The sequence below is a fragment of the Podarcis erhardii genome (genome assembly GCF_964252035.2).
Source record: "Podarcis erhardii genome assembly, chromosome: 2".
NCBI lineage: Eukaryota > Metazoa > Chordata > Lepidosauria > Squamata > Lacertidae > Podarcis > Podarcis erhardii.
The window spans coordinates 69171440-69198977 of NC_138498.1; the positions used below are offsets into that span (position 1 = coordinate 69171440).

The 27538-nt window shown below is 43.4% G+C and overlaps 2 protein-coding genes across 4 annotated transcripts in view; both read right to left on the reverse strand.

Moving 5' to 3' along the window:
- The window catches only part of KIAA1191, a 263656-nt gene that overhangs the window by 89084 nt on the left and 147034 nt on the right, over window positions 1–27538 (reverse strand). The window lies entirely within an intron of this gene.
- The window catches only part of RNF44 (ring finger protein 44), a 57350-nt gene that overhangs the window by 10741 nt on the left and 19071 nt on the right, over window positions 1–27538 (reverse strand). For all 3 annotated transcript variants that reach the window (XR_014153439.1, XM_081850241.1, XM_081850242.1), the window contains exons 2-5: window positions 6813–6994; window positions 5350–5566; window positions 3023–3190; window positions 2702–2875 (exon numbers count right to left, since the gene is read on the reverse strand). Coding sequence is in view for 2 of the 3 variants with exons in the window: in XM_081850241.1 (XP_081706367.1) it covers window positions 2702–2875; window positions 3023–3190; window positions 5350–5566; window positions 6813–6919 (666 nt within the window). In the remaining variant the exon portion in view is untranslated. The remainder of the gene's footprint in view (window positions 1–2701; window positions 2876–3022; window positions 3191–5349; window positions 5567–6812; window positions 6995–27538) is intronic.

Sequence of the window (27538 nt, forward strand, 5' to 3'; positions counted from 1 at the left end):
TTTTAAGATGACTACTGCCCCATCCAAAACCCTAAATCAAATCCCTACTTTTGTAGTGTACACCAGACTCGCTCAAACCACTAAGCCCTACTATTACTGCCACAGACCCTCTTTCATAACGATGCCTGCTCTTTTAGACCAATACTAAATCCTTGGCACTGCTCCCTCTGGCAGCAAGTTCCTAATGCTGACTACAGTACATGAAAAAGCACAGTGCATAGTGCGCAGAGTCCCATACTCCTCCTAACTAGTAGCATCGCTGGGAACTGTTGCTCCAAATCTGTCATCTCCATTTCATTTAGTCACCCTCCTTTCCTTGCTTCCTCTTCAAAGAGAAGACGCTGAAGGATGGAACCCAAATTATACAGGCAGAAAATATAGGAAGGGTACAGAAGTCACCCAGGGCGGGAGTGTGTGTGTAACAGTGTAGCCTGTAAAAATCTATCCCAACACATGTAGGGCTCATATAAGTTTGTATGGATTCATCTGATCGGCATTAAATCTGCCAAACATATCAGAAGGCCAGACAGGTAACAGACCTTAAGTTTCCAATGCCCTGAAGAAGTTCTGGCCAGCCCCACTCAGCTCAGGGCTCACTGGTTAGTTCTGGGGGTTGCTGCCTCAACTTCAGTTACCCACTTAAAAAATAGGAAGATTAACAGCCAGCCTCACAGGATCATTGTATTGCATGTTGAGAGGATGGAATTGTGATGTAAGGCATTCTGGACACTGAACAGTTTATAGCAATGTATTATTTCAAACATACATCACCTTGAGCATTCTTATTAAAAATGGAAATGCAAATCATAAATACTTCAAGAAAAATGTGCATGCTAATATTTTTATTCTTATTTATTGAATTCATATACTTCCCTATAACTGGAGGTCTCAGGGCGGTTCACAGAATCAAATCAAAATATAAAAAACCGCAAAATACCACAAAATACATAATCAATATAAATCAATACCACAAATCATAATCAATACCACAAAATACATAATCAAAATAAAAACAGCAACCCAATAACCCCCCCCTCAAAAAACAAACAAAAAACCTCACATTTAAAAAGGGCACAGAATGTCAATCAAAGGCCTGGTTAAAAAGGAACAATTTTGCTTGGTGCCTAAAGGTGTGTAATGAAGGCGCCAGGTGAACTTGCTTGGGGAGAGCATTCCACAGATGGGGAGCCAGGACCTCTCGAGGAGGAGGCACACAAAGCGGGCCTCAGAAGATGACCTCAGGGTCCAGGTAGAAAGGCGGTCCTTGAGATACTGCAGTTCTGAGCCATTTAAGGCTTTATAGGTCAAAACCGGCACTTTGAATTGGACCCGGAAACTAATTGGTAGCCTGTGCAGTCGGACCAAGATCGGTTTAATATGCTCAAACCATCTTGCTCCAGCGAGCAACATGTCCGCTGAATTCTTCACCAGCTGAAGTTTCCAAACCGTCTTCAGAGGCAGCCTTATGTATAACACATTGCAGTAATCTAACCTTGAGGTTACCAGAGCATAGACAACAGTAGTTAGGCTATCCCTGTCCAGATAGGGGCATAGCTGAGGCACCAGCCGAAGCTGATGAAAGGCACTCTGGGTCACTGAGACGACCTGAGCCTCGAGCGACAGCAAAGGATCCAGGAATACGCCCAAGCTATGAACCTGCTCCTTCAGGGGCAGCATAACCCCATCAAGAGCAGGCGGCCACCCAGCCATCTGGTTGCAGTGCCAAGGTCCAATCTGCCCCAGGTGATCAGTGGCAGCGAGGGACCGCTCCTTACCCCAATCTCTTTATGCAGAACCCCCTTCCTTGTTCCACCTAGTCACAACAGATGTGACTTATGGATGGAACTGCTGCCACAGAGGCACTAAGTACCGTCACTCCACACTGTCCTACATGGTACATACTGAGCAAGGTCACTTCATGCCTGCTGATGTGTGCAGCCCAGGCTTGGCTTTGCAGCTAGCCTGAGCCAGACAGGATTCTAGTCAACTGACTGTGGTACATTGGATACAGTGAAAAGGAGACCAATCCACCATACAGACAACCGACCTTCAGTGTTCGAAATTAGCCAGGCACATTTTGAACCTGGCTTCCAGCCACTTACAAACAAGTACAATCAACATGAATTTCAGGAACCAAAATGCTTGTTCTGTGTAGCCTGAGCAGGAGCAGATACCATTAAGAAAAGGAGGTCGGCATAGGCCAATATGTATACGGACTGTCCCTGGATCAAGCGACTTTTCTTCTTTAAGTTCTCAAAGCTCTTAACCTAACTCAAGGTTGTCATCTGAACTACTCAGATGTTTAACTGCTAATCAATTACAGTCAGCCCATTGTTTGTGGGGGGAAAGAAGACTTTGAAGCAGTCTTGCCCCAAAATGGCAACCAGATGTTCTGTTTTGGCAAATGAAACCTTGGTTTAAGGAGCCATTTGGCACCTAGCTTATACATGTGAGTTTCTAGCATTGCCTACCTACCTCTGATGACCATTGGAAACCAGGTACAGTTCTCTCGTTGCAAGAGACCTCCTTTGAAGACTGAAACCCAAGTCTTCAAACTGTATGCTACGCTGGAGAACTGAGATCACACCAGCTTTGATATCCCTCAGAAGAACAGAGCTGAGAGCATGGAGTGGGGATAGGACCCAGACATCCCTCCCTTCCCTCCACCAAGCCCACCCGCCTGCCACCCCAAACAACTTACCATACGAGGGTGCTGGGGCTGGAGTGGGACAAACTGGCTGAGGGGAGCCATGTGTGGAGGCTGGTGTGGCGGCACAGGCGGTGGAGGGTGCAGGATGTAATGGTCGCTGGAAATGAGCGGCGGGAACGTTTGGTAGGAGACAGGGAGCTGCTGCATGGCACAGGCCTGGATCAGCTATAAGAAGGGAGGGAGGGAGGGAGGGAAGGGAAGACAGTCACCATTAAGAGTCACCATGTGAAGTGGTGCAATACCCCGCTCATGGCAAATCAGAGAACAAGACATTTAACCTTCGCTGCTCTCTCCCCATACCAAGAGACTCACGGGGGGTGGGAGGCAGCAGAGTGGGTAGTGCTGTCCGCTGAACATCACTGAGCATGCTGGGAGCTGCTGCGCACTGCAACCTGGGATGTGCTGGCCGGTGTGAATGGGGAAGCCTTGTGTGGTTACTGTGGTCACCGTGTAGGAGAGAGGGATGGCTCCCTGATGCACCTGGAGGAAAGAGAGCAGCAGCGGCAGAATCAAAAGTCACACCTCCTCACATGGGGATGTTCAATCTGCCTTAGATAACCCCTCGCCTGCCACTGCCACCACCACCACCCAAGAGCCCACGGCTAAAGTATGCCAAAGAATGATACAAGATTCAGATAACCACAAAGTAGAAATTGATGAAATACAATTCATAAGATTAGCATTCCAAATCTACAGCAAACCCACAACTTATGTGCATTTAACTTGTGCACATTCTACACACGTGGCCAAAAAAATATATATATAAAAAAAAAATGAAATGGAGGCAGAGTTGTGAGAAAAATGGCTTTGGCAATCCCACCCGCCATTGAACCCAATGTATTTTGACCATATGCAAATTTGATTTTAGGCGTGATTGCTGTAACATAACCCCCACAGAAGTTGTGGGCTTAATGTACAAGGAAGTCCAAGAATTTAAGAGTTGGGATAACACGCTCTCTGAAAGAACACTTTCCAGGCTGCTATGTGTAAGTTCTGGAGATCAAAGATGAGTTATATAGTACTTAGCTTCCTCTAGGAACCAGCACTGCAGCTGACAGACACTTGCAGCTTCTCCCTTGAAGAAGCTTTCCCATTATGGCTCTCGGGGCGTGAGGGCAAAACTTTCTGTAGGTCACAGAATTAATATTTGAACCTATGACTAGCTCATTTCATCTCCTACTGGGAAGCTGCAGGACTCTGTACAATATATGAATTTCTAAAGCTCTGCATTCAAACTGACTCTCGGTGAAAATTTCCTGAGGTGAATCTAGTGACCCAACTACCCATCAAGCGTCTGGAATCCTCCTGGGCTTCTTTTAAGAAATAGTTAGATCTTGAATGCTCGTCCACATACTTTCAATTGCATTTCATCAATTACTATTTTGTGCCCTGAAATATATACATTCTGTTTACGACTTATCCTAAGTGGTTTACTTCTCCTGTTTCCAAGTCCCTCATTATGGGATATGCGACATGCACAGAAAACTGGCATTTTTGACCCTCTGGTCTCCCAAAAGCTTGGGTGAGCTCCCAAACTGAGACATAACCCTCACACCAGGGGACAGATCTACAGTTAGTTTATTGCCTTTGATGAAAACGATATCTTGAGTTTTATTTCCATTTTATTTTGCAGATGGTTAGCAATGTAATTTTATTTTATTTTTATATTGCACAGTGCGATGTGGAGAAGGATTTGTTATTTGAAAGCGCATTGGGTTCAGTCTGTGCACCTGAAGGCCTCCTTCCTTCTTTCACTAGAAGATGTGTCATCACATTGTTCCACCAGCTGAAAAGGGTCCCAAGTTGGGGTGTTCGATCCTTAGCCCACCTATTTTGCTTGTGATGGGTGGTTTTCTGATATATGTTAGATATAGATAGAATGGAAGGGAGAACAGTGCTATTGTGTCATCCCCCCAGCAAATGGCCTGTAAAAAAGTCTTCCACAGCCACTGAAGTTTTGTTTTGTGGGAGGTCTGCAGGAATCCCACTGCAGGGACTTGCACTCCGTATTTGCAAGACACACCAGTCCAACCTATTTTGGATCTTACAGCCAAAAGCAGCACATGGTACAAAATCAAACTTCAATATGACAGAACGTTCATGTCCTTGGGTTTGGTTGCTTTGTCAGTCAGGAAATGGAAGTTCTGGTGGAGAGCAACATGGAGAGCAGGAGTACCTAAGCTGTAGCCCTCCAAACTCTCATCAGTCCCAGCCAGCATTGGCCAAGGTTGATGGGAGCTGTAGGCCACCAACAGATGGGAGGCCACAGGTGAGGTACCCTGATGCAGAAAGATGCCGTTTCTCTGTGCTCAGGCTAGCAAGGAAGGTCCCAGCTTTTTGCTGAATACTGTTGGGAGTGGGCACCCGCTGCCAGGCACTCTACTGGCCTGGATACAGCTGTGCCCATCTCCATTGACAAAAACGGAGCATATCCAACACAGAACAGCCTTCCACTTCAGTGGCGGAAAAGTGAAGGGAGCAGATGTGCTTGCCCTGACCAGGTCTGCTGGTCTTGGTCAGCTTGGGATCTAGGCAAATCCCAGCCACAGTTTCTCCATTGGTGGGACAAGATTCCAGCCCTTGGAATCCGCAGAGTTCTGAGCCATCTACCCCCCACCCCTCCCCAGGCACCGTCTTACCTGCTCATGGAGATCCACCATGAATGGATGCTGGTGGGGTGGGTGTGCAGCCGGGTGAAGCATTCGTGGTGGCGTATTGGCCAGAACGTACGCCGGGTGCTCATCTACAGGGGTGTGTGGCTGCTGGAAAAAAGCCGGGTGCAAGTAGTTCTCATCCTGGGCTAGGAGAGTTTGCAGAGGTCGCTCGCGTCGGCCCCAGTGGTACCGGGAAGAAGGACTGTGGAGCCAGTTGTGGGGAGAGAAATATAGAGGGGTGACCCCAGGGGCCAGCCAATTATCTGCGCTGAGCTCTCAGCTACAAATTCACCCATTTTATTGTATGTTTTTTTTGTTTTGGTTTTTTTACAGCAGGGTTAGGCCAGAACAGCAACACAAGGGAGCAACTGTTGGTGCAGCAAAAAACTAGGACACAAGTTCAGTCATAACACTGAATACAGAGACATAACACGGAACAAAGCTTTTGAGTGGGTTCCTTTGAGCGGAAAGCTAAGAGATAAGATAGAATCTAAATATATTTTATTTTATTATCATTGCTGCATTCTTTCCAGGAATCTGGTTTAACCAAACCCTTCAGCATACAAAGTGAATCTGTTCTTCCCAGTGTCTCAGGCAGGGCTGGGGAACCTGTGGTCCTCCGGATAATGTCCAGAGTGGCTGAGCCTGATGGGAGTTGGAGATCAGAAATATTGGGGGAGATGAGAATAGGTTAAAGTGTCACATTTCAAAGAGCCTCCCAAACATGGCAGGTTCCCAGCATCTGGAGCAAAGCTAGCTTAGTATAAGGCAAGTAAATTAATCCAAAAATCATTAAAACACAGGTTTGCTATGGAGGCCTTTCAACTGATGCTTCAACACCTTTCCGCTGGTAATCCTGGTCACCCCAAGTCTTTCCTTCTGCACCTGCATCCTGGATGTGCATTGCAACACAATGGCTACCAGGACTCTGGATGAGAGCAAAGCTTTAAGTTTGCTCAGGCAGTATCTGGATTAATTTTGTTCAGATACCTACATAATAATAATAATAATAATAATAATAATAATAATAATAATTTATTATTTGTACCCCGCCCATCTGGCTGGGTTTCCCCAGCCACTCTGGGCGGCTTCCATAAAAACCAAAAATACACTAAAATATCACAGATTAAAAACTTCCCTGAACATGTAAACAAGCTGTGTGTGTCAACGGGATAACACCAGATGGACAGTGCAAGGTTTTCTTCTCATTTAACTTCATATGAGAAGAAGATGGGAGCTGGCGGGTAAAGCAAATATACTCCAGAAAATGTTGGCTTACATTAATATGGGTTGCACTTTTGCTTTCAGAATTGCATAAGGAACCTTTTGGAAATTACAGGGGACCACTTTCGCTATCCGCTTACATACAGGGAGACTCCGGCTTTTCCAGCGCTTGCCCTAAGAAACCTCCAGGTGATCTGCACAGTGACAGAGAGAAAGAGTCGTACCTTCTCCTGAGGTGTGCTGGACTGTCACAGCTTCCCCCTGAGAATCGTCGCTGGTCAAAGGGGACAGAAGGAGGCCGCCTATTCACTGCCAGTTCCCATGGTCGCATTGGGGACGTTGGCAAGGCAGGAGGGGGTGCTGGATCTCAGACTCCAAACACGACAGCACCCCGGTTCTTTGGGATCTGTAGAAAGTGGAGAAACAGCCAGTGAGCCGGAGCTTGGAGGCAAGGAGAGGCGTCAAGCAATTTCAGTTCATGACAACAGTCTCCGGATCAGTCATGCCAACGCTAGGAGGCTACAGCACATCGGCAAGTGGTGGGGAAAATGCTCCATGCATTCAGCCACAGACCAGGCCTCTTCCCTAATTACATCTCCTCCCACAATGCACATGAGGTGCTCTCTCCGAATGTCTACTTCCTCTGCTCAGACCACTTCCACCAGCCTCTACCAGTATCTCTCCATGTATCGTATTCTACCCCTGCCTCCAGGGCAGCAGAGGGTCTCCCTTAATCCCCACCACAGCTCTGTGAAGCAGGCTAGGCTGAGACACACTGACCAGTGAGCTTTGTGGCTGAGTGGGCATGTGGCGGATTTGCCTTTTGGCTTTGAAGCACCAAGTTCAAACGCTCTCACCACTACACCACACGCGGACACGCCTCTTCCAGGAGAGAATGTTTTGTGAATCAGACGCTGACCGAGAGGCATGCAAATGTATGGCATATTTTGAGGGGGGAGGGTTAATATGGAGAAGTGTTGCTCCCCCCCCCCCAATGAGCACAGGCCACTATTGCCAACCAAGTGCCAATCTATACCTGTCTAATGGTGGAAGCAATCTCAGAAAACCACACCGCTCGCAGCCGAGCCTGTTCCCAAAAGTGGGAAGAGGGGGCAAGACAGAGCAGAGCTCAAAGGCTCTGATGACAGAGCGGTGTGCGCATAAAGTAGCTGTGATAAAAGACCAACCCCCCCTCCCTTGGGAACTGCTCCTCGGCACAAGCTTTATACTTTCCTGCCCCCATCTCATCAACGGCATCAATTTCATCACCATTAGCGGAAAGGCTGCACGTCCTATTAAGCACACAGCTGGCAAATGACCCAAACAGAGCAAGGAGATGCCCCCAACTGCAATGCTTCTGCAAACAGATGACTTTGTAACAAATCCCCGGAATTAAAACACAGCTGTGGTGCTTTTCTACGGGGTCCAGGCCTTGGCATGGGTGGACAGGGTAATACCAAGGTGTCTTGAGCACTGAGCACCACGGGCTGTGTGAGCAGCCCCAAGCCTCTTCAGAGAAAGAACATGTCGCTGGGCAGAGTTCTGTTCCCTTACAGTATCCTTGTTATTTTATTCATTCCCATGGAACACAGCAGCCAGAACTATGGACAGCGGGGAACCAAATCTGTTTTGCAGAAGCCACTGGAAGGCTGGATGTGGGCAAACAAGGTGAAACACAGCCAGGACAAGGAAGCCTAGTGGTCCTGGGGCTTGATCTGGACAGGGCTGAACTCCCCTTTAAAAATCAGCTTCACTATTTGAGAGTGCTCCAGGCCTCAGTTTTGATCCTGGATGGTCCACGTAATGGATCTGGCCATAAGTGATTCTGCTCCGCTTCAGCAGTCCAAAGTCAAGCATACACTAGTAGTACCCATTGATATTGGATTGCTGTCACACACTTTTACATGGGGCTGCCTTTGAAGACCACTAAAAATAATAAAATAAAATTCTACTAGAATGCTGCCGAAGGAATTTTGAGCAGTATCAGGTTTTAGGGTCACATTACTACCAGCTGTACAGGCCAACAGCCTGGTGCAGTTTAGTTCTGTGCCATCAGGTAGGGACAAACACACTCCAAAAGTATGGGGCGTGTGGAAGTCAGCTAGTCTCCCACAACTCCTTATTCCAGGTATTCCTTAAATGTGGGTGTTGCAGGACACTCACTCCTTAATTTAGGGAGCAATCTATGCTTTAATTTTTATGGCTTTGGGGATCAATTCTACCCCTAACTGGAATGACTGAGAAGGCAAAAAAAAAAAAAACAAAAAAAAAAACAAAAAAAACAAAAAAACCCCCCAAAAACACTCACTCTCGGGATAAAAGTAAACTCAAAACCTGATGTTCAATGTTTTAGATATTTAACTCAGAACCTATTCTGTCCATTTTGTGGGGGAAATAACCTCTCTTCTCTACACATTCCCCTAAATATGTTATGGGGCTTCCACTAACCCTGCGACAGATTTGGAGAGGGCACAGGGGTGGGAGAAGTTCTGTTGCACATGTGGAAATCCTTGCATGAGAGCAGGCATAGGCAAACTCGGCCCTCCAGATGTTTTGGGACTACAACTCCCAACATCCCTAGCTAACAGGACCAGCGGTCAGGGATGATGGGAGTTGTAGTCCCAAAGCATCTGGAGGGCCGGGTTTGCCTATGCCTGCACTAGCAGATCTAATTTAGTTGGATATTGCTCAATATGTTGTTTATTTTCATGTAATAGACAAATCACTCCCTTTCCTTAACAGTACCACAAATGGTAGCAGGGGTCAACAGTACCCCAAAGGCATGGGGAGGACGAAATTTGCCAGAAAACCCCCCACAGATGACACTGACTGAACCCACACAACTGCAAACAGGCCTGAGAAGTGAGCCAAAGTGACACAGTGGTCACAGAGTTTTGGACAAGGACTGGAGAGGTCCAGGTCCGCCTCCCCTTCCTCTTACTGGGTGTCCTTAAGCCAGCCACAATCTCTCAACCTAACCTACCTCACAAGGTTGTTTGCAAAGATAAAAGGGAAGAACCATACATGCTGCCTTAAGCTCCTTGGAGAGATATGCAATTAAAATAAGCATCAACAAAACACTAGGATTAGGAAGTCACACAGGGCAGCAATTTGAAAAACAGCAACAGGGTTACCCTAGTCTAAGCTTCAGGAGAAAGTCCCTTTGCCAAATACACACACATATATAGACTCAAACCCAGCTACAAGGTAGGCAAGGTGAAGAAAAACGTAAGGCAAAGTGATAGATGGCAGACACCGGCTCCCAGCATTGTGGATGCAGTGGACTGGACTATTCCCCTAACACTGAATTACCATATTACCCAGGAAGGCAGGTTATATTAGTCTTATCAGAAAAAAATCTAGTTTGATTCGACTCTACAGCCTGGTTGCAGTCATTCTGATCCCATACTTCCACTGGGAATGAAATGTAAAAAGCCTTGTCCCCCCACCCCCACAAGCCTGCCACATCCTCACAGACCTTCTCCCAGCTGAGCAACGTAGTGCCACTGCATCCCTCAGAGTCATTTCTGATCAGCATATGGAGCAAGTCGGTGCCCTCAATCTTTCAGTGCTGCTGTCAGTGCCCTCAATCTTCCAGTGTCCCCTAATCTTTGGCAATTTGAGCTCAGCAACCTCATCATCTCCTTAATGAGTGCAGGCATGGCCCCAGCCAGGTCCCGAAATTCAGAGCTCCGTGCCCATACCGGGGGTCACCACACTCATTTGCTGAATATATACATACATATATATGCACACACTGAACTGTACTTTCCTTCCAGTCCTGATCGCCATAGAAACCTCCATGCCCAAGGTTTACCAGCATATGGATGTTATAAAAAGCAAGCTCTTCCAATGCGTCTGCAGCCCCAAACCCCCTGCTGATCATCTCCCTATGATGCTTGCTAATCAACTTTATTTGCAAACACACACCTAAGAGTCAGACGAAAATGAAAACATTTCTCAAGTGTCCCTGGTCATGGCTTCACATGGCCACAGTTTTTATTTGCCTAGCAAAAACAATCTTCATAGGAGGGTGAGGGACAGTGGAGGGAAGTCACAAGGGTGTTTTAATGTTTGTAACCTAGGGTGCTAGTGTAATATGAATTGTGTTTTGTGTCTATGTGTTTGTTTGTAAATAAAATTTTCTAATTAAAAGGTGGGCGGAATCTTCATCATTTTCTTAACATTTCTTCACTAATAACCCCCTTTCTTAGCCAGAAAAACTCCTACTGCATGGATGGAGGGTGGGGGGAGACAGAAGAGAGGGCCAGCCCTGTTCAGTGATAAATACGGACAACTTGTTAAGCACCTGGTTTTATTGTTTAATAAACTAATGCTAAGTGAGTGTTGGCTGGGCTGCAGCACACTGCAGGCTCCCAAAGTGCATTTGAATTTGTGAGAATTGTGTATCTGTATTTTCCCCCTGGCTCTTTTTGTTCAAAAATGCCTCCCAAACACTGTAATCCTTTATTTACCTTGGCAGTGACTAAGTTTATGGTCCAACTTCTTCAGCCCTGGTCTTGCAGCTTTCAGAATATGCCCACTGGTGGAAAATCTTTCCCTGTTGAGGGCATTATTCTCAGGGGGTCATCTGCTGTTAGTGGGTAAGGTTCAAGTGAGTGGGGCACCCTTTCCCCCTCCTTGCCAGTCACACTGAGTTAGGCCAAGGGGGAAAGGCACATGATGCCACAAAAAGGGCCTAGGGCACTAGTTCCTGTTTTCAAGATACCATATGGACTACCACTAGATACAAATGCTCTGGTTTTGTTTAGATGGCAAAGGGAAGTAGAAATATATGAATATTCATTAACTTGTACCACTAGTTTTAAATTTCTGTATTTGTGTTTGTTTGTGCTATATATTATTAAAAACCTTGGTGAAAAAAACTGTGGCCCTTAGGTCATAGATTCCCCACCCCACCCATCTAAATCAGTTAGCTGCAAATTGCTTTTCAGACCACAACACATGCCGTGGTAAAGCTATTTTCTTTCTTTTCTTCTTATGGAACTCTTACCGGTGTTGATGCTAGGATCTTCCTGCTTCTTTAATGAACTGATGAATTGATTTTATAATGAATTGACTGTGGTGTCCCTCTCTGAGACGTGTTTTGTGGAATTATTGTTTTGGGGTTATGCATAGTTTTTTTTTTTATTATTATTATTATTATTATTATTTATTTCTGATTGAAGTGTATTGTATTTTTATGTGTTGTAACCTGTGCTGGGACCTTATTGCAAAGGACATCTTAAGAAATTTAACAAACTAATAGCAGCAGCAGCAGCAGCAGCAACAACATCATCATAATATTGCCACTCTTCAGTCCATGATTCTGAAGGGAGCATCACAGGAAGTGTTTATAAAAGATAAATGAGGTCGTATAGGCAGGATTTACAGTGCAATGCTGTAGACTGAATAACAAACCTGTCACACACTTGAGGTTGTGAGTGGACCTCCAGTTCGGCCGCTATTATATGTTGGCAGCAAAGTGCCTTGACCACATTATCCAACAGGCTTTCCATGACTGAAAAGGCAATGATGCCAATCCCCAGTTTCTTTCTACATGCAAAATCTGAACTGTCTTACAAAAAGTCCAGGCTATTTGTCCATTGACTCCAGTACGGTCTACTCTAACTGGCCACGGTTTTCTAAGGTCTCCAAGCAGAGGGAGGTATTTCCCATCACTAGTTCGTTTTAACTAGAGGTGCCAGGGACCGAACACCCAAGGGATATTCCATGCAAAACATGAGCTCTACCACCAAACTATAGCCCCATACTCCTGGGCTCTGCTTTCTGCCTAGCCGATCAGGTGGCAAAGAGTACCTATAGCCAGCTGAGGTTGGTGTGCCAGCCATGCCCATTGCTGAGGGAAGACCTGGCCACCGAGATTATTTATTAAAATAATTTATATATACTAGTTAATGCAGTAGCATCTAAGCAGTGTGCAGCAGGAGACATCATATATCACACACTTAACTAAGTTAAAAGAAAACTCACTTAAAATGTCTGCATATTTTGATACAAGTCTTCACATGCCTTCATTAGATCCAGGTTGGATTACTGCAACGCATCCTACATGGGGCTACTTTTGAAGTCTCTGGAAACTCCAGCTGGTCCAAAATGCACCTGCAAGGATGTCAGTGGGTGCTCAGGTAGCTCAGTTGGCTTGGGTGTGCTGCTGACAATGCCAAGGTTGCAGGTTTGATCCCCATAAGGGACAGCTGCATATTCCTGCATTGCCGGAGGTTGGACCAGATGATCGTCGAGGTCCCTTCCAATGCTATGATTCTATGAGCTATCCTGTTCTATGTCCATGGCATCATTTACACGGCTGCACACCTTAGCAATACGCTTCTAGGCATAATTCAAAATGTTGGTGATTACCTTTAAAGCTCTAAATGCTTAGGTCTAGGGATACCTTAGGAACTCCTCTTTCCATATCATTCTGCCCATTCCCTTCTCTGTGTCCCATCTAGGCTAGAAGCATGTTAGAGGGGGATGAGAGGAAAGGCCCTTTTTGTAGGTGCACTTAAGATTATGGAACAAACACCTTGCCCTGTGAAGCATGGGTGGCCCACTCCCTTGCTCCCCCCCCCTTAAAATAACTTCTTAATGTTGCTATTTATTAATATAAAAAGGAAATGATGAATTTTAAAAAGCCACAATGAGGAGCAGATAACATGTAATGCAACAGAAGTACTGAAAGTAGCCTTGGGTAATCCCAAGCAGTCATTTCAGAAGGACAGATGAATGTGTATTGGTGTATTTGAGAGACACAAATGTTCTGCACAGGGATGGGATCTAAGCTAAGCCAATCAAACTTGGTTCCCATTAGTTCCCTTGCTGTTTTTCCTCAGTTACGTAAGACAGTTTTACTCTGCCAGGTCTTTGTTGTGTGTGGCAGATAATACAACGGCTGTTCCCGTCTCCTTGATTTATTCTTTTTTAATATTGCTTTTATTAAACAGCAATTTCAAATGTTGTAAACTGCCGAGCAGAACGTTTGCACCAGAAGAAGAGGACGTTAAATATCTTAGTTGATTCCCCCCCCCCCATCACAGGGATTTGAGAGTGCACAAGAGGAAGTATGTCCTAGTGCTTAAGTACGGGCATAAAGCAAGGGCAGCCAAAGTTGTGCCACCCAGATGTTACTGGACTAAAACTCCCAGCATCCCCAGCCAACATAGCCAATGGTCATGGATGATGGATGCACAACCTTGGAGGGCACCATGTTAGCAATTTACGGATTAAGACAAAGACACTGCCCCAAAATAACAAAAATAATAATCACAATAATAATTCTGCTTCCTTTATTTTACATCTGTAAAAAGTGGAATGATATAAACCTCCTATGTGTTACAGAGCACTTGGTTTATAGATTTTTTAAAAAGCAATCTGCACATATTTTAAGGAAAAGACAGCCCCCACCTATCTTAAATAATGAGGATCATCTGCATCTTGTTCAAAAATCTCATGCCAACAGCCTTTAGCATAGCATCCCTATATATTAATCATACATACATCCCACTAATTATGCAAGGCTATGTGAGCATCACCATCTGCCCCAACAACAATGCCCACATGAGAAGCATGATTCACCCCCAGAGGCTCACACCACAGGGGACAGAGCCACTCACAGATCTCACTCAAGAATGATTTTCAAAGCCTTCAAGAGATAGCAACAGAAATCACCATCATCCTCTCTGGAAAAAGAGGTAGTCAACAATTGCCTACCAGTTGCTGTTGGACTGCAGCTCCCACCAGTTCCAACCAACATGGCTGTGTCAAGGATGATGGGAGCTGAAATCCAACAACATATGGAGGGTAGCATATTGGCCAACCCAGCAGTCAGGAGGATGGCAAGTCTCTAGAAGAACACATAGAATAAGCTGAAGGTGCTACCAGTGGCGTAGCGTGGGTTGTCAGCACCCGGGGCAAGGCAAGTAATTTGCGCCCCCTAACCCGTGGATTTGCGCCCCCTAACCTGTGGATTTGCCCTAACCCCAGATGTTGCGCCCGGTGCGGCCGGCCCCCCCTGCACCCCCCACGCTACGCCACTGGGTGCTACTGCCCATCTAGCTTCAGAGAGAAGGACCTCTCCTTGACATTTGTTGAAGAAAAAAACAGGAATGCAGGAGACAGTTGGCTCACACATCTCAGGGAAAAAAAACAAGGAGTACCTTAAAAGCAGAGACACCCACTTCAACCCATCCCACAAGCAAACCGCTCTTTAAACTCTCCTTCTGGATATCTCTTGTACACAATAATAGAGCTTCCTGGATCATGCATGATTAGTTTTGAAGGTTTCTGGCACCACAGGTCCTCTACCCACTGTAGTTAGACTGCTGCTGAAATCAGTCACAACATGCCAAGCAACACCCTTCCACAAGCAAATGGGGTTATTACAGTGTAGGAAGCATGGCGTATAAATTCAGAAAAATAAATATATGACATTTCACCAGAGAACAGGGGCTGGGAACCTTTTTATATATATATATATTTTATATAAATCTACGAAAGCATATATATATATATATATATATATATATATATATATATATATATGCAGGTTTTGGTGTCCTCGGGTGTCTTCCCGTGTAAAAGTTGGGGTGTCTAGGCGACGTTTCGACGAGGTCTCACTCGTCATCTTCAGGCTGGTGCTTTCGGCTTCTTGTTACTGGAACAGAGCCGAAAGCACCAGCCTGAAGATGACGAGTGAGACCTCGTCGAAACGTCGCCTAGACACCCCAACTTTTACACGGGAAGACACCCGAGGACACCAAAACCTGCATTCCTGTACCCGTGAAAATCTACGAAAGCATATATATATATATATATATATATATATATATATATATATTTATTCAAGTTTTAAAAGTTACAAAAAGGAACAATGAAAAAGAAAAATAACAAAAACATGAAAAATACACACAAACAATAATAAAAAAACCAGATCAGACCTTTACATAGCTTTCTTTCCTTTACTTATTTCCTTGACCTCCTCACACCTCCCTTTTTTGTAGTCTAGTTCAATTAGATGTTTCAGCAAATCCTTTCCATCTTTGTTTTTATCCTAGTAATTTATCTTAATATACTGTAATTCTCGTCTTTCACCAATTAATAAATCAATTTTAACCTAATCCTTTATATCATTTCTGCTAAAACCACATTACTTCATTCCAACAACCTTCTAACATTCCTTAATTTTACAATGTTTCTGTAAATAAACTTTGAATTTTTTCCAGTCTTCTTCCACCAACTCTTCACCTTGGTCTCGGATTCTGCCAGTCATTTCCGCCAGTTCCATATAGTCCATCACTTTCATCTGCCATTCTTCCTGGGTGGGTAAATCTTGTGTCTTCCAATACTTCACGATGAGTATTCTTGCTGCTGTTGTTGCATACATAAAAAAAGTTCTGTCCTTCTTTGGCACCAATTGGCCCACCATGCCCAGGAGAAAGGCCTCTGGTTTCTTCTGGAAGGTATATTTAAATACCTTTTTCATTTCATTATAGATCATCTCCCAGAAAGTCTTAATCCTTGGGCATGTCCACCAAAGGTGAAAGAATGTACCTTCAGTCTCTTTACATTTCCAACATTTATTATCGGGCAAATGATAGATTTTTGCAAGCTTGACTGGTGTCATGTACCACCTGTATATCATTTTCATTATATTCTCTCTTAAGGCATTGCATGCCGTAAACTTCATACCTGTGGTCCATAACTGTTCCCAGTCAGCCATCATGATATTATATCCAACATCTTGTGCCCATTTAATCATTGCAGATTTAACCGTTTCATCCTGAGTATTCCATTTCAACAGCAAGTTATACATTCTTGACAAATTCTTAGTTTTGGGTTCTAACAGTTCTATTTTCAATTTTGATTTTTCCACCTGAAAACCAATTTTCTTATCCAAATTGTAAGCCTCCATTCTTTGATAATAATGAAGCCAGTCTTGCACTTTGTTTTTTAGTTTTTCATAACTCTGCAGTTTTAATCTGTCTCCTTCTTGTTCCAAAATTTCCCAATATTTCGGCCATTTGGCCTCCATATTGAGCTTTTTCTGAGCCTTCGCTTCCATTGGTGACAACCACCTTGGAGATTTATTTTCAAGCAAATCCTTATATCTTATCCAAACATTAAACAATGCTTTCCTGACAGTATGTTTTTTTTTCCAGACCTAAGGTTGCATTCCTTTGTTTGTGACCTTCTGGGGGGCCAGAAAGTTTGTGGCGTGGGAAGCAAAGGCAAAAGCAAGCAGAGCAACTTTTGTGCACATCCAGCCACGCAAAAGTCTGCACCACACCTCTTCATCTTCCGTCCAGGCGAGCAAGTGGCCTCATCACAGCTGCTCAGGAACACATTCCAGCCAGGCAAAAGCCCTCAAGGAGAGTGCAGAATGGAGCAGAAGAGAAGGTGAGGCCTTGGGAGAGTCTCAAGGGCCAAAGAGAAAGGCTTGGAGGCCCGAGGCTCCCCACCTCCACCATAAACACATCCATGAATTTCCACCTCTCTCCCCCAATTCTCCCACATCCATGTTCATTGCTCACTACCTTCTGCAGGATATGAAGATTTCTCTAAAGGAGCTCCCTTCATAACACTACTGGTCTCTCAAAGCCAAGTTCTTTTGCAGCACCCACTACAACACACACAGAGAGAAATGGCAACCAGGGCAGGTATTCTTTCACACACACTTCTTAAGAAGTGTGCATGAACACAAAAGCTCATACCAATAACTAACTTAGTTGGTGTCTAAGGTGCTACTGGAAGGATTTTTTAAATTTTATTTTATTTTTTTTATTTTGTTTTGTTTTGACTACGGCAGACCAGCACGGCTACCTACCTGTAACTAGAACTATGGAAAGCACCACACTGAGCCACATGAAATGGAAGTCCATCAACCTCACCAAGAAACTTGAACAGGTACAGACTGACATCTTCTTTCTGACTAAATGCAAGAACCTGGACATTATACCTAACGGTCTTAGAATTAAAAACCCTCTACAATCCACTTATCCTACATATCTGAAGAAGTGTGCATGCACACGAAAGCTCATACCAATAACTAACTTAGCTGGTCTCTAAGATGCTACTGGAAGGATTTTATATATTTTATTTTATTTCAACACACACACACACACCCCAACCTCTGACTCAGGTGCCCCAACTTCATAAAACTATGGATCTGTTATTCTATTACTGATCAATTAGACCCCAATCTTACCTCTGTTGGTTAAGAACATAAGACGATCCCTTTTGGATGAGGTCAAACACCCATCTAGTCCAACATTCTGTTCTCCCAGTGGCCAGCCAGATGTCTATGGAAGTCCTCAAGCAGAGACTGTGCAACAGTGCTCTCCCCACTTGCAACTAGTATTCAGAGGAAGGTGCTCTTCTATAATTATTCTGCTGCTGCTGAAGGTGCTCTTCTGTAATTATTCTGCTGGGGACAGGGTCTCTAACAGGCAGCAGAAAGCTTGGAATGCCCCTCTTAATGCCCACCTCTTGTGGATCATATTTTTCATCCCACTAATGCTCAGGACAGCTATCTCATACCAATTGCTATGTCTGCACAGCATTACAAAAACAGGACAATACTCAAGTGTTGCAGCAAGCTCAGGCCAACATCTCATACATGCCAGTGGATAAACAAAGGTACCAACCTTTTCAGTACCTGCCTGGAACAGATTACAGTATTATAGCTGAGAGTTTGTGATGTTAAAGGTCCCACATGAATACTCTGTAAAAACGCACTAAACTCAAGGAGGCCAATGCAGTTATAATAGATTTGGGGAAAGTGATTTAAAATGACCACTTGTCTGAAAGACAGAGGCTATAAAAGTTCGCCCAGTTATCCAACCTAGACCTTCTGGTTCAGCTGGAACACACAAGCAAGACAAGCAGCATATGGAGATGATGGCCTGTCTTGCTGATCAGCGTTGTCCTAGCCATCTGTCTGCAGCCACCTGTTGTCTTCTTGACTTATTGAATAAGAACATGCTTTTTTGGGGGGGGGGTGCATCCTACACAGATCTGTGCTGTCTCTAGGACAGCAGGACAGCAGTCAACAACCACAGGGCTGAACAATCAGAGAAAGAAATATTTATTTGGTAAAAACAAACAAACCTGAGATCACAATCCTGCTCTTAACAAGGGAGCTGCAAAGTGAAGAGAACTACACATAAATGCCCTGGCAACACCACAATACAGTTAGTCGTCACACTGTACCGTCAAAGGCACACAGCTCCAATTTTGGGGCAGAGATAGGAAGTGCAGCAGCTGAAACATGCATGGCCATGTTCAGCTCACAAACGGTTGTAGAAAGAGCACGGGAGCAGCAACAGCAGCAGTTATGTGTCCTATTCATCCTTCCAGGGCAAATTCCACATTACCTTGAAAACTTGAGCATCAACTTAAAAGTTTTCATACAACCCTGTGAATTTTCCGGCTTTGGATCCAATCAATCACAGTACCTTTCCAGACCAGCTTTTTGGAACGGAAACTGAGGCACATGTTGGCCATGTTCAAATAATAAGCCAAGATACAATTGTGCCTTTTGCCCAGGCATACACTTTGCCACATGAGCAAACCAAGTGGAAGTCTTCAATCAACCATGCTTTCTTCTTTCCTCCAAATTGGGAAATGATGGTTGTTCACTAAGAAATAAGCCAGGATATTAAAACATGGTTTGAAGGTGCCTTAATATCTTGGCTTCTTCTGAAGTTGGCAACCAGTTTACCAGTCTGGGTCAAAAACAAACAAACCTGTGAGTGGAATTCAACATAATGCTAAGTGGGGTATATACAAGGGGAATGAAGTCCACTCACACAGTGGGATTTCCCCCCCTTCTCTTCCTTCCTGTGATCCCTAAACCTGTTATGGTAATTTCCCCGGTCTTTGAGATCTGATTTTTTTTTGGGGGGGGGGGGAAGAGTCCCACTGCTTAGTTGAACGTCACTCTCTGTTTAAATAGAGGTTTCCTGGTTTACCTGTAGAGGGTTTCTGCTTGAGCAAAAGACCTTTTCATACCTCAGTCTAATAACGCCAGTGACCAATTGTCTAAAAGTAGTCAGAATTACACTTCTTTTGAAGCAACCGCACTACTACCTTGTTTCTAGATGCAATTCAAGGCACTGGTTTTGCCTCCAAAGCACAAAATGGTTTGGGGTCCTGGTTACCACAGGGAGTGCCTCTTCTTACTTTTTGCCTTCCCAAAATTTGGGATCACCCAATGGGTCAGATACACGAACACTAGTTTGTATGGAAACAAGGTCTTCTTCTGCACTCTCCATCACAATGTCCATGCCTCCCTCTCTGACAATGTCCATGCAGTTCTACTTTGTTATGCATTTAATACTTCTTTGTCTTCCTCTTAATAAAAATTAATTTCAAGGTGACTTACAAATTAGAAATGCATTCAACACCCAACCAAAAACAATTCCCTCAGAGAATTAACCTTGTTCTTGCTGCACTGCATTTCTTTTCAATCGGCAATTTAATAGTTTTATCAGTTGGTTTTATTCATTTAAAACAAAATAATAAATTCCTTCCAGTAGCACCTTAAAGACCAACTAAGTTAGTTCTAGGTATGAGCTTTCGTGTGCATGCACACTTCTTCAGATACACTGAAACAGAAGTCACAAGACCCTTCTATATAGTGAGAAGGTGGGGAGGGGTATTACTCAGAAGGGTGGTGGGATTGGGTGATTGGCAGATAGCTGTGATGAGCCTGTTGACGACTCTTAACGACTGCAATAGGTCTTACAGGAAAAAGCAAGGGGTGAGAAGGTGAAAAATGGCTTTGTCATGTATAATGAGATAAGAATCCAATGTCTTTGTTCAGACCAGGTCTCTCCATGGTTTTAAGTTTGGTGATAAGTTGCAATTCAGCAGCTTCTCTTTCCAGTCTATTTCTGAAATTTCTTTGTAATAGAACAGCTACTTTGAGATCTTGTATAGAATGTCCTGGGAGATTGAAGTGTTCTCCTACTGGTTTCTCTGTCTTGTGATTCCTGATGTCAGATTTATGTCCGTTTATCCTTTGGCGTAAGGTTTGGCCTGTTTGTCCAATATAGAGAGCTGAAGGACACTGTTGGCATTTGATGGCATACACAATGTTAGATGATGAGCAATTAAATAGTCCCGAGATGGTATGTGTGATGTTGTTGGGGCCAGTAATGGTGTTGTCCGGGTGTATGTGGCAGCAAAGTTGGCATCTGGGTTTATCTGCAACTTATTCATTTAAGTAAGATTTACAGAATGCTTCATCAAAGAAAAATATCCAAGCGGTTTACATAAAGTAACATTAAATGTTTATTTAAAAATGCAGGTAAAAGTCACAGAATTGTTGTTTTTTAAAAGCATGTATAATAAAGTTACATGTCTGGGCAGACTTACTGAAACAATGGAATTTTTGGCAGTCTACTAAAATACAACAGTAAGGGCATATCTATATTCAATATATCTTTGTACCTTATATTTGTATACAATACATGTAATGTATTTGCAGAGAAAATACTTAAATGTATATTGGTATACCACTTTGGGAACACAAGTTGTAAAGGACTCTTCATAATTATTTAAATAAAGTAAACAAAAATGCCTCATTTCCACTCCTTGGCTTGCGCTGGACAATCTTGTACATATGAGACTACCCTGTACCAAGTCAGAGCTTTGGTCCATCAATTTCAGTATGGTCCACACCACGGATGAGGAACCTCAGGCCTGGGGGGGGGGCAGGCAAATGCAGTTCCGTAGGCCCCTCTACCTGGTCTGGGCCACATGCCTCACAGAACCTACTTCGTACTTCATGTTTCTGCTTGGTTGAAGTCCTGGAATTTTGATGACGACACTTGCTTGACTAGATAGGAGACAGGGAGGGAGTGTGAATGTTTTCAGAAGCTAGCCTACTGTACAAAGGTGCATTTGGCACCTTCATCATACAGCTTCCTGCAAATGCTGAAGATGCACGCTTTTTACTCTGACTTTTCACACTTCAGGTGTGTATTTCTAGGGCCCACCTTATTTATGGTTTAAAAATATTTTTTTAATATTGTGTTTTAATGCTGTGAACTGCCCTGGGACCTTAGGCTGAAGGGCAGGTAATTAATAAATATATTATTATTATTATTATTATTATTATTATTATTATTATTATTATTAATACCCTGCCTATCTGGCTGGGTTTCACTAGCCACTCTGGGCGGCTTCCAACAGAATATTAAAATACAATAGTCTATTAAACATTAAAGGCTTCCCTATTATTATTATTATTATTATTATCATTATCATTATCATTATTATTTACATCCAATACTCTGCCCACTTTTGTCTCTAGCTCCATCCAACACTGGAATGTGGCCCTCAGAAGATTGTGTGTCCCTTGGACTAAAAGGTTTAACAGTCTTCCAATGTTTCAGGCAGGGTTCTCTACCTTCTGCATGGGAAGCAGATGTTGTACCACTGAGCTCCAACTCTTCTCCCGTCTATTCAGCACCAAGTCCACCCGAGTTACATTGGACTTACTCCCAAATAAGTGCTATAGGACAGGGGTCAGCAACCTTTTTCAGCCATGGGCCAGTCCACCGTCCCTCAGACCATGTGGTGGGCTGGACTATATTTTGAAAAATAAAATAAAAATGAACGAATTCCTATGCCCCACAAACAACCCAGAGATGCATTTTAAATAAAAGGACATATTCTACTCATGTAAAAACATGCTGATTCCCGGACAATTTGCATCTCCCTACTATGGTCAATGAGGCTTGTGGTAACAGGGAAATGAATTCTTTCCCCTCTGTGCAGGGTTCAAAATTAGCAGGGAGCCAGGTACATTTTGCGCCTGACCGATTACTGAAATGTATGTGCTTTGAAGCCTCAAAGTATATGTTAAGGATAGACAATATGTTAAGGAGTTTAACAATAAAGAGTAGAGTGTTTTTAAAACAGAAGTATGGTACCAATATTTTTATTGTAAATACCAAATTAAACATGTATTAACAATTTCTGCTAAAAATGTGATATTAACAATGTGCCACTTATGTGTATTGCGTATTTACTCAAGCTTATCAAAACAATAAATAAAAAGTGTTGCTGACACATACCCCTAGTGGTGACTAGACATTCTGTTTTGCCACCCACAACCCAGGTCCCAGGAGGCATTCTAGATTTTCTATCCCAATTTCTAACACCACCTCTGTGTCTTCAGCCCCAACAATGCCAATCTGTGGTATGAAGTGTAAGTGTAAAGTGAAATATGCCACTAGGGTCTGCGACATTCAATAGCTGGTTAACTCCGCTTGATAGTTATTTTCCTCTTCTGAGCTCAGATACACCCACAACTGAGCCATTTCACAGAATTCAGAGATGGTCTTAGACATTTTTGCATTTTGTGGGGTGGATGGTGGGGGAGAAAATGGCCTGAAAATGCTCTTTTGCTGATTGAAACAACTGTTCCCACAATCCTTTAAGTGCAAAAGCCATAGTAGAAAGCAAATACCAACTTGCTTGGCCCAGTACATCTGAGGTAGGATTGATCATCACATTATTTCAGGACTAACATGAACACCAAAAGTGGTGCAGAATGGATCTCTTTGTTAACTGCCCTGTCTATTATTTGCCTTTGCTTGTAACTGTTTGCACCTTTTATTCCTCATTCCAGTTTTTCCAGATTCAATCACTATTTCTCACTCTGTCTTAAATTACAGGCTTGGACATCTAGAACGGAAAGCAATTTTTACAGATGAGAAACTTCTGCTGTTGCTTGGGAGAAGCCAGTTGAAACCATTCAAAATTTAAAAGGAGGCCCTTTGAAAATGCATCTGATGTGCTTCATGCATCTCTCTTGGAAGTGAAACATATCACACACACCCTGCATTTTCTACCTTACACTTCTGAGGATTCCTGTTCCACTTGCTTCAGTGGTGCAATACAATAACCTGGGGTCAGCTCTACGGTGCTGTGTGTGCTTTCCAGAAAACTTTGAATTGGGAAATTAGGATAATTTACTCAGGGTAGTTTTCAGTTTGTGTTCTAAGGTAACATGCTTATTATACCCGCATTTAGCAAATTGGAATTGCCATGCTTGTCTAACATCTATTTGCAACTCACATCCATTTATGCTTATGAATGAACTTATGAAATGGAAAATTTTCTGCAAAAATACAGTGGTACCTCGGGTTACATACGCTTCAGGTTACATACGCTTCAGGTTACAGACTCAGCTAACCCAGAAATAGTAGCTCGGGTTAAGAACTTTGCTTCAGGATGAGAACAGAAATTGTGCTCTGGTGGCACGGTGGCAGCAGGAGGCCCCATTAGCTAAAGTGGTGCTTCAGGTTAAGAACGGACCACTGGAACAAATTAAGTACTTAACCCGAGGTACCACTGTATTAAGCACTGGGAAATGTTCTAGAACGTTTTTACACCATATCACTGGCTCTACAAATTGCATTTACAGCCTCAACGTATCGGTTTGCACACATCCAAACACACGTTTGTCTTCCATGTTATCAAAATATTCATTTCTTCCATGTTCATATTTGATTCCATGTGCAAAGGCGGGGTTGCATGTACAGCAATCTTATAAATAAGTCAACAATGGTTATTTGTCCACAACTATTCTTATAGTCTGAGTGTCCAGACAGCATTTGCAATCTATCAACATCCTGAAACAAAAAACAACCAATTATCTTTGATTTTGCAAAAGCCTTCCTATCTAAGAGGCTCTTACTTGCCATAGGGAAGCAAGCAAGTGGCTATTTGAAAGCTTAGTTTATATCGGTCGCTATCCAAACAGGCTATCGTGGCTCAGAAAAAGAGTTTAAACACCCATTTTAACAAAAATACTATTATCAACCCATGATGAAACTGCTGCCTGCATTTTTGCTTGAATGACATTAAGACTTCGTTTAATGGAAATCAAGAACTAAAATTCTAGAGCCTGGAAAGCCAAATTTCCCTGACTTCAAAACAAATAGAATCAATTGTCCAAATAATACATTCCACACAAATGTTATTGGATTATCCAGTTTAATACATCAAACGGCAACTCCATTTAGTATCAGAGGAAAGGGTAACAGGATGAGACATTTACAGATAGGTAGCCGTGTTGGTCTGCCATAGTCAAAACAAAACAAATTCCTTCCAGTAGCACCTTAAAGACCAACTAAGTCAGTTCTTGGTATGAGCTTTCGTGTGCATGCACACGAAAGCTCATACCAAGAACTGACTTAGTTGGTCTTTAAGGTGCTACTGGAAGGAATTTGTTTTGTTTTGAGGATGAGACATTGTCATACTCAACCCTAACTGCAAATAGCACAACAGAGAAATAACAGAAACTTCCTTCCAGTTCTAATGTACAGGTGAGGAGACAGCAGGAGAAAAGGCTATTTATGACAGGGATTCTTAGAGAACTCTGTAGGGTGGAAAAGTTGCCCACCATGACATGCCACTTTTATTTCCACCAAAAAGCTGTCCAACAAGTGCATCTCCCAGACACACTCAAAGTCTTTTAACAAATATCAGTCTTCAGCTTTATAAACATCTCTCAGTACTCACAAGGAATAGGTAAAGGACCCCTGGACAGTTAAGTCCACTCAAATTTGACTATGGGGCGCAGCGCTCACCTCTGCTTTTCAGGCCGAGGGAGCCGGTGTTTATCCACAGACAGCTTCGACTAAACCACTTCTGGGTGGTGAGTGCCAGAGTGCACAGAAATGCCATCTACCTTCCTGCTGCAGCAGTACCTATTTATCTACTTGCACTGGTATGTTTTCGAACTGCTAGGCTGGCAGGAGCTGGGACAAAGCAACAGGAGCTCACCCAGTCATGCAGATTTGAACTGCTAACCATACGATCAGCAAGCCCAGAAGGCTCAGTGCTTTAGACCACAGCGCCACATGCGTCCGTAAACGCAAGGAATAAAACTGTTTCAATGCTGGGGAAAATCTGCCACACCTCTAGCAAAACAAAAAAACAAAAACAAAAACAAAAAAACCCCAAGAAAAAGACGTAGTGAGGCCCTGCAGTCTCATGGCAGCAGATAACCAGTGTTTTTCTATTTGCTGCAAGTGAGGGTTGACAACAGGAATTCTATAGACATTGCTGCCTGTAGCTGCTTTGGGGATTGGAATCCACTACCAGCATAAGGAGGCTTCTTTCAATGACACACTGAGCAGCAAGGGTGTGAAGAGTGGCAATGAGACACACTAACAGAGGTTGCTGTTCAGCTTTTTGTCCCTTTGCTGTGAGGAGGGTCAGAAAAGGGGGCAAAAATGGCAATTCTGGTATTGCCCCCCCCAAAGGCACATGTAGAGTTTAAGGTCACTCTTGTCTACCATATCCAGTGGTCCCTCTGTGCCTTACTCATGAAGAATCCCATTGGCTTGAGACTGATCAACAGAACCAGAAGCAATGAGGCAGCACTTTTATCACCACAACCACCCACTCTTCTGCTTCTCCCAGTAGGAAATCAGATGCCATTTTTAATGATTCTCTGCCGCCTAACAATCTGCCAATTCATCTAAACATTCCTTGGCTGGCCATTGCCATAAAAGCTTCCCAGTATTTCAAATGGAGTTAACTGACATAATAAGAACAAGATTTGCACTGATCAGCATTGTCCACAAAAGCATGGTCAACACTAAGTCAACTAGTGAGATTCTTCACAATAATGTCATGGGGCAACTATATACAATATTGAGTGAAGCACAGAAACTTCAGGAGGCTTCCTGAGTTGGAAGCGAGATGACTAAGGATTCTGCCTCGCTTTGTCTACACTTCCAAAGGGACCAAGTTAACTTAAATACTTCTCTTCTAACACATTAATTGTGCATTTTCTCCACCATGTTACTACTCATCTAGCAATGATGTTCTCTGGCTCCATACAACCAGTTCCCTTCACTGTAACCTCTCGGACTGTAGCACATTCCTCACATGCTTTTATATCACCAATAGTGAACACTTATAATATCCCTATGCCTAAGGGTATGGCTATTCATGCCCACAACAGAGAATCTGCTTTGTATGATATGTCGTTTAAAAAAATGTTACTGGACCTCATGATTGCAAATACACTTCTAGATATGCCAATAAATTTTCAACAGATGTTAATAACAACTTATCAAAGGAATTCAGCCGCTCTATTCCTTGCACAATTCAATGCCTCCCTGGCACATGTCACTTGTGCTTCACCAGCCTACATCTTACTCCTAAATAAAAAAAAATCCAAAGTAGCAAAAAAGAAAAAAGAGCATTTAAAATAGTTATTATGTAAGTTGATACATGCAAAATCCTGTACATTTATATCATATCTTCTAACAAACAGGTTTGAAATGGGCAGAATTTGTGCCTCCTTAGTTTGGCTCCCCCTCCAAAAAAAATCCAAGTCCTAACTTTGGCTTCTCAGCTCTCTCTCTCTCCTTCCGTCTCACATCACAATGCAAACAGATTATTCCATGATGAACCAAGGCTCTTCGCTTCTGCCACCTGCAGAAACCTCCCACTTTAATCTGATCTACTTCCAAAAGTTAGCCAAAAATGTCTTTGCTTCCTGAGTATGTTTTCTATGCCCACTTTTGCTTTCAACACACTCCTTTTCTTTGTAGAACAGATGGAGGTGGAAAGAGCTACGGTGGTTATAGTGTATTGACCAGGGTCTAGGGTCTAGGAGAGCTGGTCTCGAATTCCCACTTATCAGTGAAGCTCATGGGCGACCTCGGGCCAGACATTTTCTCTCCGCATTTTCTCTCCACATAACCTACTTCACAGGGTGGTTGAGAGGATATCATGAGGAGGCAGAGACCCACCAGGAGCTCCTTGCAAGCAAAGCAAAGAACTGTGATAACAAATACAATTCTCTCTTTGGGAACAATATGAAATGCCATTTCAGTGCTCATGTCAACGGCAGACACAACAAGCTTTGGGGGCACTATTCTAAGTGGGAGTTGAG